Raw genomic sequence first — 12407 nt, 5'->3', positions numbered from 1 at the left:
AAAGCAAAAATAAAGCATAATCGTAATAATTATATCAACAATAATTGTTGTTGAATTATTCAACACCTACACAAGCGAAGCGTAAAGTATAAAAATAAACTTTTGCGAATATTTTTGTGGCAGGCCTATATACCTTTTCGCAAATAATGTTATTTTATTCAACCCTTCTAGGAACATTTCAAATCATAGGTAATGGAAGAAAAACATTACAACGCGAATAAACTTTTAGTGGAGGCCGATGAGAAAATATAAATATTTGCAAGTACGCAGGCACACGTAATCACGCTTTATTTAAAATTCTGCCGGTTACGTTTATACGTTAAACATTTTCGTAATTAATTTTGTATAAACGGCTTCGTTATACATGCTGTCAATTTAACATACAGTTGAGTTACCAGGAATTAATTTTGCGTGTGCCGAGAGCAGTAATTTGTATTCAATTATGAAAAGAAACATTTCATTGAGACAAGAACAATGGCGTTCAGTTTGTGGGGTCTCTGTAATTATTGCATCAACTACCACCTAACATATTTTAACGAACTACTGTATTAATGGGAAATTTTAGTTCATACATTTTACCGGGCTATTGTTAATATTGGTAAGTGAATTTAATTTCGTATGTAAGTACTGAAATTACAAGCATCAATTAATTAATAAACATTCACTTTCATAATAGAGTTCATACTCTATGTAGCTAGCAAATAATTACAACTACTCTGTATTATTAAAAATAGACTAATGTATTAGTTACGTAACCCATTAATAATTAATTATTTCCATAAGGGACTAAAACCTTAATGCGTATCGTCATTTAATTTTACACGTGAATAATTTCATAGCCAACTTCATTAATCCTATCATAAAATAATGTAAAGGTACCCTTTCGTAAAATTAACAGCTATAATTGACTTCAAATTTCGCCGGAAAATGAGGTTACAAGTGACAGGTAAGTTCTAAACGATACCGTTTATGTAGGTGTAATGTCTGGGGAGAGGGTGAGACGAGAAATTAGTCAGAAGTGGGTCAAAGTCGCGCTGGGTCGTCGCCCCGCTATGTAGAGCGTCTGAAGTAATTATGTAACCGAGATGTCACTTGAACACGATACTGTGTCTTAACACAATAATGTTACGGCACAAAATTCAATAAGATATTCCAATTTTAATAAGATTCCGCGACAATGCATCTGCTTTTGTGACCTATTTGCTCGTTTTTATGGAAAAAGGTGAAAGGTGAGGACAAGAATGAGACATTCATTGAATTGAATGAAATATCAAGTTTTGCAACGATCTCATTAAGTCTCATTTTTATTAATGTATATTCAACAATGTTTAAGGTAAATAATATACAGTATTGTTCGTAAAAAGATACCTATTTTATCTCCATTATTTGTAGGAAAAGTTTACTTACTCTTCGCTTGATTGAATAAGTTCGTACTCGGCTGGAACTTCTAGATTGAATGCTTTTTGCCGCCGCTTCCGTTTACTAAAATCTGTAAAAAGGCCATCTATTCAATAAATCTTCAAAGAGCTTTCAAATAAGAGGAGATATACAAGGTCTCATAAACAGTGAGAATATAGACTGAGGTCTCATAAACGTTGTGCATTCGATGTTTAAAAATATTATCTGACGTCTTGCATCTTGCTAACTTTTGTTCTCGGAAATTTATCATAATATTATATTTATACCCTATTTTAAACCAATACTTTGCAATATGAAAATATACATACAGGATTGTACCACAAAGCACAACTTGCATTCTAACTTTATCTTGCATTTTTAACCTGCATCATAACAGCAAAATTACACAATTCCTGTGTCGATTCGAGTGTTACATTAAAATGTACACTAGAGATGACGTATAATTAAAGAGGGTACACCGCAAGCTATTCGAGTGCACTCCGACATAATGGCAGTAGAAGTGCGAGTATTTTTAGCACTTATCCGCAATCGATGGCCAGGGCCACTTCCATATAGCAGAGCCCATTTATATTTTCGGGCGTGCGCAATAAAATCAATACTGTGAACTTTCCGAGTGCACTGACCTACTCCCATCCGAATAAGGCCACACGTTGTATAAACTATTTATTTCACGTAACTACGAAATCTTTGAACTGTGCAAGATACATTGGCAAATAATTTTTTTGACTTGTATTAGTCTACGGTAAGGCATGAACAATTTAAAGCGGTTACCATTAAAACGGCCCTAGTCTGGTAAATACAAAGGAATGGGACTCTATTCAATTAACTTTTTTTTTGATGAAAAAGGTAATGATATTTTAATAAAAATAAAATTTTTAACGCACATATCAAAGAAAAGTCCAAATCCCACGCGCAAATCTTAAATACTTGTCTTGCAATAAGCGTCAAACGATTGTGAATACGAGGGGAAAATGGTTGCGAAATTCAATTGATAAACGTTTTAATGCAGCGTAGACAATTTATGAAGAATAAAGTATTTAACGTGGAATGTTTTGTTCAATGCAAGTACGCAACTAAAGCGTGGCACTTGAAAAAAGATAAAAATCCATTTTGAATGCGCATATTTCCCTGCGAGCGGGAGGCCCGCGCGGATAGACAAAGGCCTGTGAAATTACAGTCTTGCTTTTAAATGCGAGAATGAATCGCGATGTCTCATCCCCTCAAAGCTTTGCAAGTTGCGGAACACGACGCGTCCAATGTGCACACAACGTGTACTATTTGCTCTCAGATACAGATTATAAGTTCCGACTGTCTTTGGATGTAGTATTGATCATCAAAAGTGTAGGCCCTTTTATAGACTTTTTTTTTGCTATAATCGGCCATTTTTAATTGATCTTCAATATTTATTTTATAATTATATCTCTACGACAGATATAGAACTATGTCTCTTTATTAATAAAACTTAAAACTTATCATGCATTGCTTTAAAAATATTACGCTACGTTAACCTGAATAATATGACATATTTCATTGCATTGAATAGAAATAAGAAGAATTAGAAGAGATAAATTTTATGGAACAAATATTGTTTAACATTTCTACCTTCTCCAAAGAATACAAAGTTAAACAAGACCTATAAATAAAGTTTTGTGAAAGAATAAACGGATTCGAACATCTTGCAATTGAAAAGAAAAGTTGTGTAAGCGTTCTTAACAGGTTAGATACTCTGTAAATAGTTGTACGTGACTCGAATACTTGGCATTACTCGGATTTCACTTTTAGTTTTAATATTGTAGGAAAATATGATGTGTTTCTTCCTGTTCACGTCTCGTAGCTTGCTAACGAACTGGCCATTACGAAGGATTTAAAAATGCAGCCGTGAGCTTTGTAGACACGTTTTTCTACTTCGCAACACATTTGTCGCAAGACAAAACCTGCGGGAATTACGCTCTTGTTCCCAGCTGTTATATCTTTCCTTTGAACCCTAGGACTATAAACAGATGAAATGGAAATGAACCCTTTGCCAGCCGTGCATGTTCACCTTTGCTTAAATTGGAGGGTATTGTACTTTATATGTAGGTATATCTCAAAAGCAACACATTTACTTTACAGCAGTATACTTCTCTTTGATTATTGTGAATATATTTTTATTATTATCTCACTATAATTAACAACAATAAACGTTCAAATACATCTTTAAAAAGTATCTTTAAATTAAATAACAATCATTGTCCCAATGTTCCGCGACCCTAGAGCACAGAGACAGCTGGCAATGAAGACAAAGTGGGCTAAAATTGGCGGGAGAGCACTATAATTCTGCGGGCGGGCGGCCATTGTGGTCGATGGCACACAAACAAGATGTTTTATGAACTCACATTACAACAATGATACGAATTAAGCTGACGATTTGTTAACTGTGCGAGATATATATTGAAACTCTAAGTACGACAATAATATATTGTTATTTTCATTCGCTTGCGAAAAACAAATAACTTTAAAGTTATAACACAAAATATTTTACATTATAAAATGTACTAAGCTCTCGGGATTGGAAATTTAATTTAATAATGTATGTTATAATGTGCGTTAAAAATTCAATGTTTGGTTAAAACATTATTCTGAGTTAACGTGGTGCAGAATAATTAAAGTAATTAATCGATACTTACACAAATTATCGCCTTCATACAAATCCGCAACAATTCTTCTGAAACAAAATATTTTTAAGTAAGGGCGAAACATTGTATGGTTTGCTATGTTTCAAATACTTTTGTAAAGAATATGTTACCTGAATGCCTCGTTTTGTTCAGTCGCAGTCTTTTGATAGCACACACATAGCTTGAAACTCTTTTTAGGCCATACGGCATGGAAGCCATTATTTTCAGAACCTGTGTGAATATACAAAACGTGTGAATCTTTCAAACATAAAGCTCTCATGTAATCGTGTCGTTTTAAATACTATGTGTGAATAGTTTACTGTAATAATTGTCGGTATTAATGAATGAAGTCGCGGATACATGTAATGTCTTGTATTTAAAAACGCATGCATCGCAGTTGCTAAATTTTCACCGATTCTAATATTTTTAATTTGTTTTAAAACAGCGGCATGTTTCTTCATTATAAATTTCTTCTTGCAGGTAGAAAGCTACGTAATAAAGAATGCTGGAATAAGACTTCGCTGTGCTTGATTAAATTCTCAAACTAACTTCTACATATACTTATACTTACATAATATATCTAAGATAATTGCGAAGACAAACGTTATCTATTAATAAAGAAAACAACTTATATGTTATATCATTTAATATTCATATCGATTGCTGAGTAAATTACCAAATAAATAAAGCCTGTAACAAGACAAGCGATATTTACATACGAAATATGGTAATAATCATAATATCTATAATCCCAATATAGACAGCGTCATTAAATGATGTATTTTTATTAGTACTACTAGTAGTCGCAATTTATTATATAAACATAACTTCTAAATAGATACGAATTAATTCTAACAACTCCAAATTGCACCACAAAAGCAATTTATAAATACGTCATTTATAACACTATGAATGGCGTATTCTTGTACTCGTTCTAACATCAGGCTGCTCAGTTTGATGGGAACCCTATCGGGTGTCACGTTGATTTCCAATTAGGCCTCTAGTGCACCCTGCGACCCTCGTCACTGCTGACAGCCGGCCATTTCTACTGCCTCGCTATATGCCCCTACACTGCATATTTAACGAGATCTGTTAATTCTTTATGAATATTCAGCCGTCGCTTGATCAGATCACACACGATTTTATTGACATTTTCGGTATTAATGGCTTCATAAAATTGATATGTTATTTCAATTAATAAGGAGGAAAATATGAAATTCGAATAATGGAACTTCAGTATGTTATCCTATATTCATTATTATTTCTCTATCAAGATTTCCAAGTTATTACCTACAGTTATTTTAAAATATAACAAATAATTTACGCGGTTTCTAGAAAGGGTTCATACTTTTAATATTACCGTCGAGAGTTCTTGCAATTTTAATCTTTATTTGTTTTTATTTATCTACTTTAAGAGCAGACAAATTATTAACGTTTTTATTTTTCATCATTCGTAAAACCTCACCTTTTCATTATCTAGATTTCCAGACAGTCCAATAGTTTTAAGCGAATGAAAAAAATATGAAACGGGCTCTTGAACAAAAGATCTCCGCTAACTGGTTTTCCGTTTTGATGGAAGATTAAGATCCTTTCAGGGGGATATTCCTGCATCGCTTCGCAGCATGCTACAAGTCTCGCGACTTCTCCGCTGTATTCACTCGCATCGAGCCAGAATAAAAGTGAACTAGTATTCAAAACGATGACGGATTATCTCAACGAGCTGCTTTTATTTCATTCCTCGATTCGATTTTCAATTAAATTTCGCGCAAATTGAATCGGTGGGATCGAAACGCTCCCAGCAGAGTGTTTGACAAATAGTAAGCTCCAATTTAAACCCATCTCATATAATGAGATACGTTTTCAAACGAATAGGATTCGAATAAAACGCCCTTTAATTTTCATTTCGGTGTGTAATTTAGCGTTCACGAAGTAGGTACATAACCTCGGTATAACATTTTCTCGATAATCACTTTAACGGCGTACAGTCTCGACATATTATCACTTTTGATGTTGAACGCGATTCGATTATCACACTTTTCAACGCGTGTCATTACAGTTTTGGTACTCATTATTTATCTACGTAATGTGTATTCATATTGGTTATAATATCTAGGTGTAAGGTTATTGTATGATAGAGTTAAAAATAAATTCAAAATATGTGAAAAATGTATTTTCACAAAAAATGGAATCAGATATTCATAGTATATTAAGTACATGTATATATTCTATTTCAATATTAGGTACCTAACCTTTATGTTACATTTATGTCTTATAATAAAAAATCAAACATGTTTTTAAGTTAATATTAAAAAATTAAATATACCAAACGAACCGAAGCGCTTGTCACAAAATAATATACAACGCTGTGAAAAACGTATAAATATGTCACGTGGAGAGAACATTGATGGAAATGTTTCGATCCAAATAAATAAAAAAACAATTAACTGAAATAAATCACACTCACCAATATTTCGTGAAACATTTATGAATCCGCTTGAATCCGATCGCCATCTATAGTAAAAACAAACATGTTAAGTATATTTTCAGATTAAAACTTGCATATGAAATGTTTTGGGAAAAAAAGTATTTTATCTAAATTGTTTCCTTGAAAGAAGATTGTAAATAACACATTGTCGTATCCAATTATATAGGAAAAATGTCTCTCATTATTCAATTTTCGTAGCTAACTCTATGGTACTCAACATTAAAAATTACCAAATATAAATCAATAAAACCAGTGTTTGAAACGAAAGACGTAATAAATACTTATTGAATGTAAATGTGAACAAGTTCTTTTGTGCAATATCAACGCTTATTATAATCACCGGTTCCCTTACATGTCACGTTAGATACACAATAGGCACAAGGTCCCTTATTACAACGCCTTCGCCTCTCTCATCTAACAAGTTTGCTATAAATTAAAAAGTGGCTGAGAATACTCACGACACAATACATTGTCACCTTTGGCAGACAATGCACGGGCCACGGCAACCTCTCAAAGGGCTACTCTTCACTTCTACTTGATGGAAGGTAACGTGAAGTCCATAAAAGGACATTGTTCTGAGCACTTACAAAATCCCCCGCCGAGGATATGTATCCGAGGATGTCCTCGAATCCGTCTTTTGTTATTTTTGGTGTCATATTTCATAATTTTCTTAACAATGTTAATAATATAAGGGAATTATTGATTCATAGGCACTATACAAATTTATTATTAAAGCATAAGGGAATAAAATTTCAATCCAAACCGGGCAAATCGTGACGAGATAACGATATTATCTATCCAAAATTGAAGGGTTCTTGGAATCAATCTATTTCTTATTCATCGCAGTCGTGAAAAAAATATTATACCAACTTCAGCTTCTACGTCTGAGTCTTGGATTTTGACTGAATTTATAAAATATAAATGTTGTGTTCAAAATACGGCGCAAATATTTCATCATCATCATCAAACATTTCCCTATTGGAAATTGCTGATTCAGCGCAGAGTCGAGACGTCAAATGTATCGACAGCGTATGATCGATGGCGCAGATGGGAGTTTCCGGGAAACGTCTAATAGCGTCGGCAGAATCATTTGTCAAGTGATTAAATAATATAGGACCCAATTTTAATTAAGTATGCAAATCTATCTTTACAAAGATGCTTAAAAAGTTCTCCACTTCAATTCATTTGCATCCGTCCGAACTCGGAACTGTTTCAGTCTATAAATACGAATGGAATATATAGTCGATAGGTATTTATTGGATAGAACCAACGTTGATTCAGATATTTTGCTGAATAACGTAAGCTACATTCATTAACGATCATATTAATTCCTGAACGATCCGAAAATGTGTTAGGGATTAGAGCAGAATAAGAGGCGAAATGCTCCGCATTATATCTTTGTTTCTAACTGGAACACACGATGATGGGTTCACTAATCGGCTTTGGGATTACCGACGTATTAAAAATGTATGAGTCGTGTTCTATCTTTGTGTCTTCTATGATGGATACGTTGGATATAATACAATTTATCATGAACCTCAAGAATACACATTTATTTACACGTTAGCAGCTGTGAAAACATTCTCTATCTTCCCTTTGTGCACTTTTATTCTTCGCCGTTAATGTATGTTACGTATGATTGATGTAGGTGAACGCGAATAATGTATTTCCAATAAATATCTTCCGGAATATTCATATTGGAATATTCTGACCGTTTCTGTTATATGAACGTACCCTACATACATATTACATCGTGTTTCCATCATCGTGAAGACTATGAAATTGGAATATTATTATTTATGGCTTCTGTTATTATGAATGTTATAATGAAAAGGATTATCGGTATAACCATTATGATTGGAAGTGCTCTATGAAAAATAACGTAAATTCAGTTAAATTTAAATAAACGGATGCAAAAATTCTAAAAACAATGCTACGTTAAACGGAATACCAGACGATTTGAACGCTTGCAAGCTTTCAACAAACATTCATCCGTTATTCGATCAATAAATTTTTCGACAGGATTTTAAATCTTTTGTTGTCGACCGGCGACTGCGATTTATCGTTAGTGCATCCCATTAATCTTTGAAAAGGCTGAGTCAATTCAATCCGTATGTAGGACGTAAACTAACGCGTTAACTGACCTTGCAAATTGTTTACGTTGTCTGTGGACACTATCAGCACCCTATTCTAAACACAAACACCCTGTTAGTCAGTTGCTTACTGAACCCTGATATATCTCAATTGTTTTATACAAATCGTTTGCGGTGGCTTTTCATTTCGTATTATTTTTAATAAATCCCTGTGAAATTTTAAGCCGTAATAACATTTAAATGTTTGTTTAGGATGGCGACGTTATGCCTAAGCTAAAAAGTGTGGTTATTATTTTTTGTATCATATTGCGTTAAGCAATAGATATGTACCTGCAGTCTACACCGATATTTTCTATTCCAAAATCGGTATCAATACAAGACACCTCAATATAGAAGATGTGTCGTGAGATATAATATCAGCGATATAGCCAGACGATGATATTTTCAAGACAGGATATATTAGATTTTGTGGCTCAAGTTTATAGCATCGTTTAACTTGATCTTAGTTTGTGCCCACAAAAATATGGCTATTCTTATCTTTATGTCATTCCGTTGTTTTATGTTGACATATTTCGCTGAATTGTTGTTTTATCTTTTGTTTTTATTCTTAGAATTAAATTATGAGGACATCCAAGGACAATTGTATTATCTTCACGGATAAAATAACGAAAAGCATTTTCAGAAAATTGTGGTATTCATTTCCTATGATGGTATCGTTTAAACACCGAATAAAGGTAATTTCTAAATGCATTTTACTAGGCATATCAAAATTTTCCCGTAATTTGTGCATTTACTCATTTAAATATTTTTCATCAAGGCTAATACTTCCGAATCATCTATTCACGCTTTTCATGTGCTTTTAACACATGTGTGTATAAAACAGTACAGACATTGATGGGAAAAATGGACAAAAAATGTTGAATACTGAGCATCGACATCATTACCCGTGAAAGCGAATGAAGTTCGCTGTTCGCAGTTTGTAATGTAACTTAGTTAACATTGTTTGTTTAATCTCGCACGATCGTTGTAATGCACTTAGTATGGGGTGATTCAAAAGCCATACTTGTTCTCCTCGCGTTTGTGCGAAAATGGGTCGGGAATTGAGCGCGTTGCATACCAAAAACAGAATTTTCATTTAAAACGAACTCGAATTTAAAATACCATTGGGATTTTTCAGCGTGTGAAATTGTTTTCGTGCGTGCTGCATCAGCGTATCTACTTTGAATATCAACCATGCGAATGCGTTCAGAATTATTTAGATTGCCGTAGGTACAGTAGCACCTCTATAAGTCGAATATCAAGGGAGACGCCAAAAAATTCGAGTTATAGAGTTTTCAACTTATGGAGGATTTCGACTTAGGCGGATTTTGATTCGACATAAAGAGTTTGAGGTTTATTCTTATCAATTTTGAGTTACAGAGGTAAAATAAATTAAAATTCAACTTGCAGAGGTCACAAACATGTTTTTATTTATTATAAATCAACATTATTTCAAATCATTTTAAAATAAAAAATATGGCATTAAAAAAGTCAGTATTTTTTTTTGCTTTAGATAATTTGGTTGTTCTCTAGCATTTTATAATCTATAAAGAGCAGAAAATTCTTCTTTTTCAAAGATACTGGTTTGCTTTATAAAATTTCGTAAGGTAGGTATTCAATACGGTTCTTGCCTCTTTGATGGAAACCCATGGAGCGCATGTACTATTCACGTCTTCTATGTCATCTTAATCATTAGTATCGGTTTTCTGAGCTACTGAATCGATAATTTCGTCATCAGATACTTAACGCAAACACGTGTTTCGTGAGTCATAAATTAATTATCGTATAAGTACTCCTAAAATGTTTTCTAAGAAACAATAGTGTACTGGTTGTAAAATAAAACGTTGCTATGTTCGAGATACAGAGGTCAAATTTGATTTTTCGAGTTATAGAGTGAAAATATGTACCAAAATGGCTTGGAGGGACTCGGTGATTATTTCGACTAACAGAGGGACAAAATTTCAAGTAATAGAGGTTTTCGGGTTTGAAGGGAAGGGAACAAGACATTTTTTCGAGATTTGGAGGTTTTTGACTTATCGAGGTTCGACTTAACGAGGTGCTACTGTATATAACTACAGTCTAAAGCTTTTTTTGATAGAATAGATAGTTACATCAAAGGCAGTGAATAGTTCATACTGAAAGAGAATCAAGTATCACTTCTCGTCGATCCGCATGTCAAGTACCATTCTATTTTTAAATATACTAGCGTCAATGTAGCGTATGGTTAAGCTAGTAAGGGGTTTTTACTATAGAGACTATATAGTGTTATAGACTGAAAAAAAGGGAGATCTCCCTTTCAAATAATATATCCTGAGCATAACGATAATTTAGTAAAAAGTACCTAAATATTACGTATTTTAAAGCTTCAGGAAATAATCCGAAACAAAAAAATATATTTCGAATTTAATGAGCACTACACGGAATCATTAAAGTGACGATAATTATAATTAATAAACACGCTCGCCGATAACGTGGAACCATTAACCGTGACAGAAACAGAACATCGCCTTCCGGGCATTTATCTTCCACGAAGAGGCATAAAGGGCATAAATAAAGCAAAACCTATAAGGCTTTAAAGCAACAATGAAAAATACGAACCGTTTTACGTAGCTGGCCGTGGGGTGGGGTGGGCCGCGGGGGAAACAAAGCCTCCCCGGAGCGAGCGCCGCTGCAACAAAAAAAACAAGACCGCTCCAATTATTGACGTGGGCATGTGATGAAAACCTTCACTTCCTACGTGCATTACAACTTACAAGCCACAACGGGTTCCACTAACGAATGCGGTTTCATCATGTGTTTCAAATTTCATTGTGCAAGCGGTTACGTTTAAATTTAATAGTTAACCCTTTAACTCTAATTTAACTTACGTAAGATAAGTAAAAGCAAAATTTCACTTTTTTTTTGTTTTTATACACTTTTTCCTGAAGGCACACACATCACGTATAATATGTTATAATCATATCACATATAATATGTTGTTATAAACCTTTTTTTTTTAATTGTTCTTACCTATAACTTTACAACTACGTACGTATAAATTATGGAAGAGTTTAGAGACATACCAATATTCAAATTATTTGTACCAATAGGTATGTGATGGATACCTATAGGTATGTATGTTTATCGAAAACAATGTTAGTGGTAAGAAGTTTTTAACAAAAATACTTATCATTAACTGTCAATATCTACAATTAGTACAAAATTTCTATAGTTTGAAACTTGGCAGCATTCGAACTCATGAAGGGAAAAATCGTATTAGTCCAGCACCGGATGTTCATTCATTCATTAACATTCATAATTTGGCAAAGCATAAATAATAACTGAAATGGCAGGTCTGTTATATGCTGAATATTTATTGTTCCTTACAGGGTTACCTATTCTTTATATGGAAACTATTATATAAAATATAACAACGTTTATCCGATATTATAATAGATAGAAATTGCAAGCCGAATAAGCCGTATTTTAAAATGCCATTGCAAATTTATGAAGGTAATCAACCTTTAAATTTACACAGAGACGGAATACAAATTGAAGTCATCTCGACTTATGTTCAAAACAAACATAATTGTTTGTTTGTGGACAACATTACCATACAAAAAGAGCTCTAGTATAATTAAACTGCCCCGATACAAAGCTTTCAGATATGTATTGGTTGCACACCTATACTTATATTATAAAGCTGAAGAGTTTTTTGTTTTTTTTAATGCGCTAATC

The 12407-nt window shown here is 33.3% G+C and overlaps 1 protein-coding gene across 1 annotated transcript in view; it reads right to left on the bottom strand.

Moving 5' to 3' along the window:
• Positions 1-11480, bottom strand: part of LOC149480480 (cell adhesion molecule Dscam2-like) — a 63851-nt gene extending 52371 nt beyond the window's left edge. Inside the window, exons 1-6 of the mRNA XM_089706854.1 lie at positions 11444-11480; positions 11289-11358; positions 6538-6584; positions 4205-4304; positions 4086-4120; positions 1408-1489 (exon numbers count right to left, since the gene is read on the bottom strand). Coding sequence (XP_089562980.1) covers positions 1408-1489; positions 4086-4120; positions 4205-4304; positions 6538-6584; positions 11289-11358; positions 11444-11480 — 371 coding nt within the window. The remainder of the gene's footprint in view (positions 1-1407; positions 1490-4085; positions 4121-4204; positions 4305-6537; positions 6585-11288; positions 11359-11443) is intronic.
• Between the last annotated feature and the right edge of the window lie 927 nt (positions 11481-12407).

Source organism: Colias philodice, chromosome 18, assembly GCF_061535455.1.
Source record: "Colias philodice isolate Cphi_HAF_F1 chromosome 18, ilColPhil1 Martin Lab GWU primary, whole genome shotgun sequence".
NCBI classification, from domain to species: Eukaryota; Metazoa; Arthropoda; class Insecta; order Lepidoptera; family Pieridae; genus Colias; species Colias philodice.
This window is presented reverse-complemented; position numbering and strand designations above follow the sequence as displayed.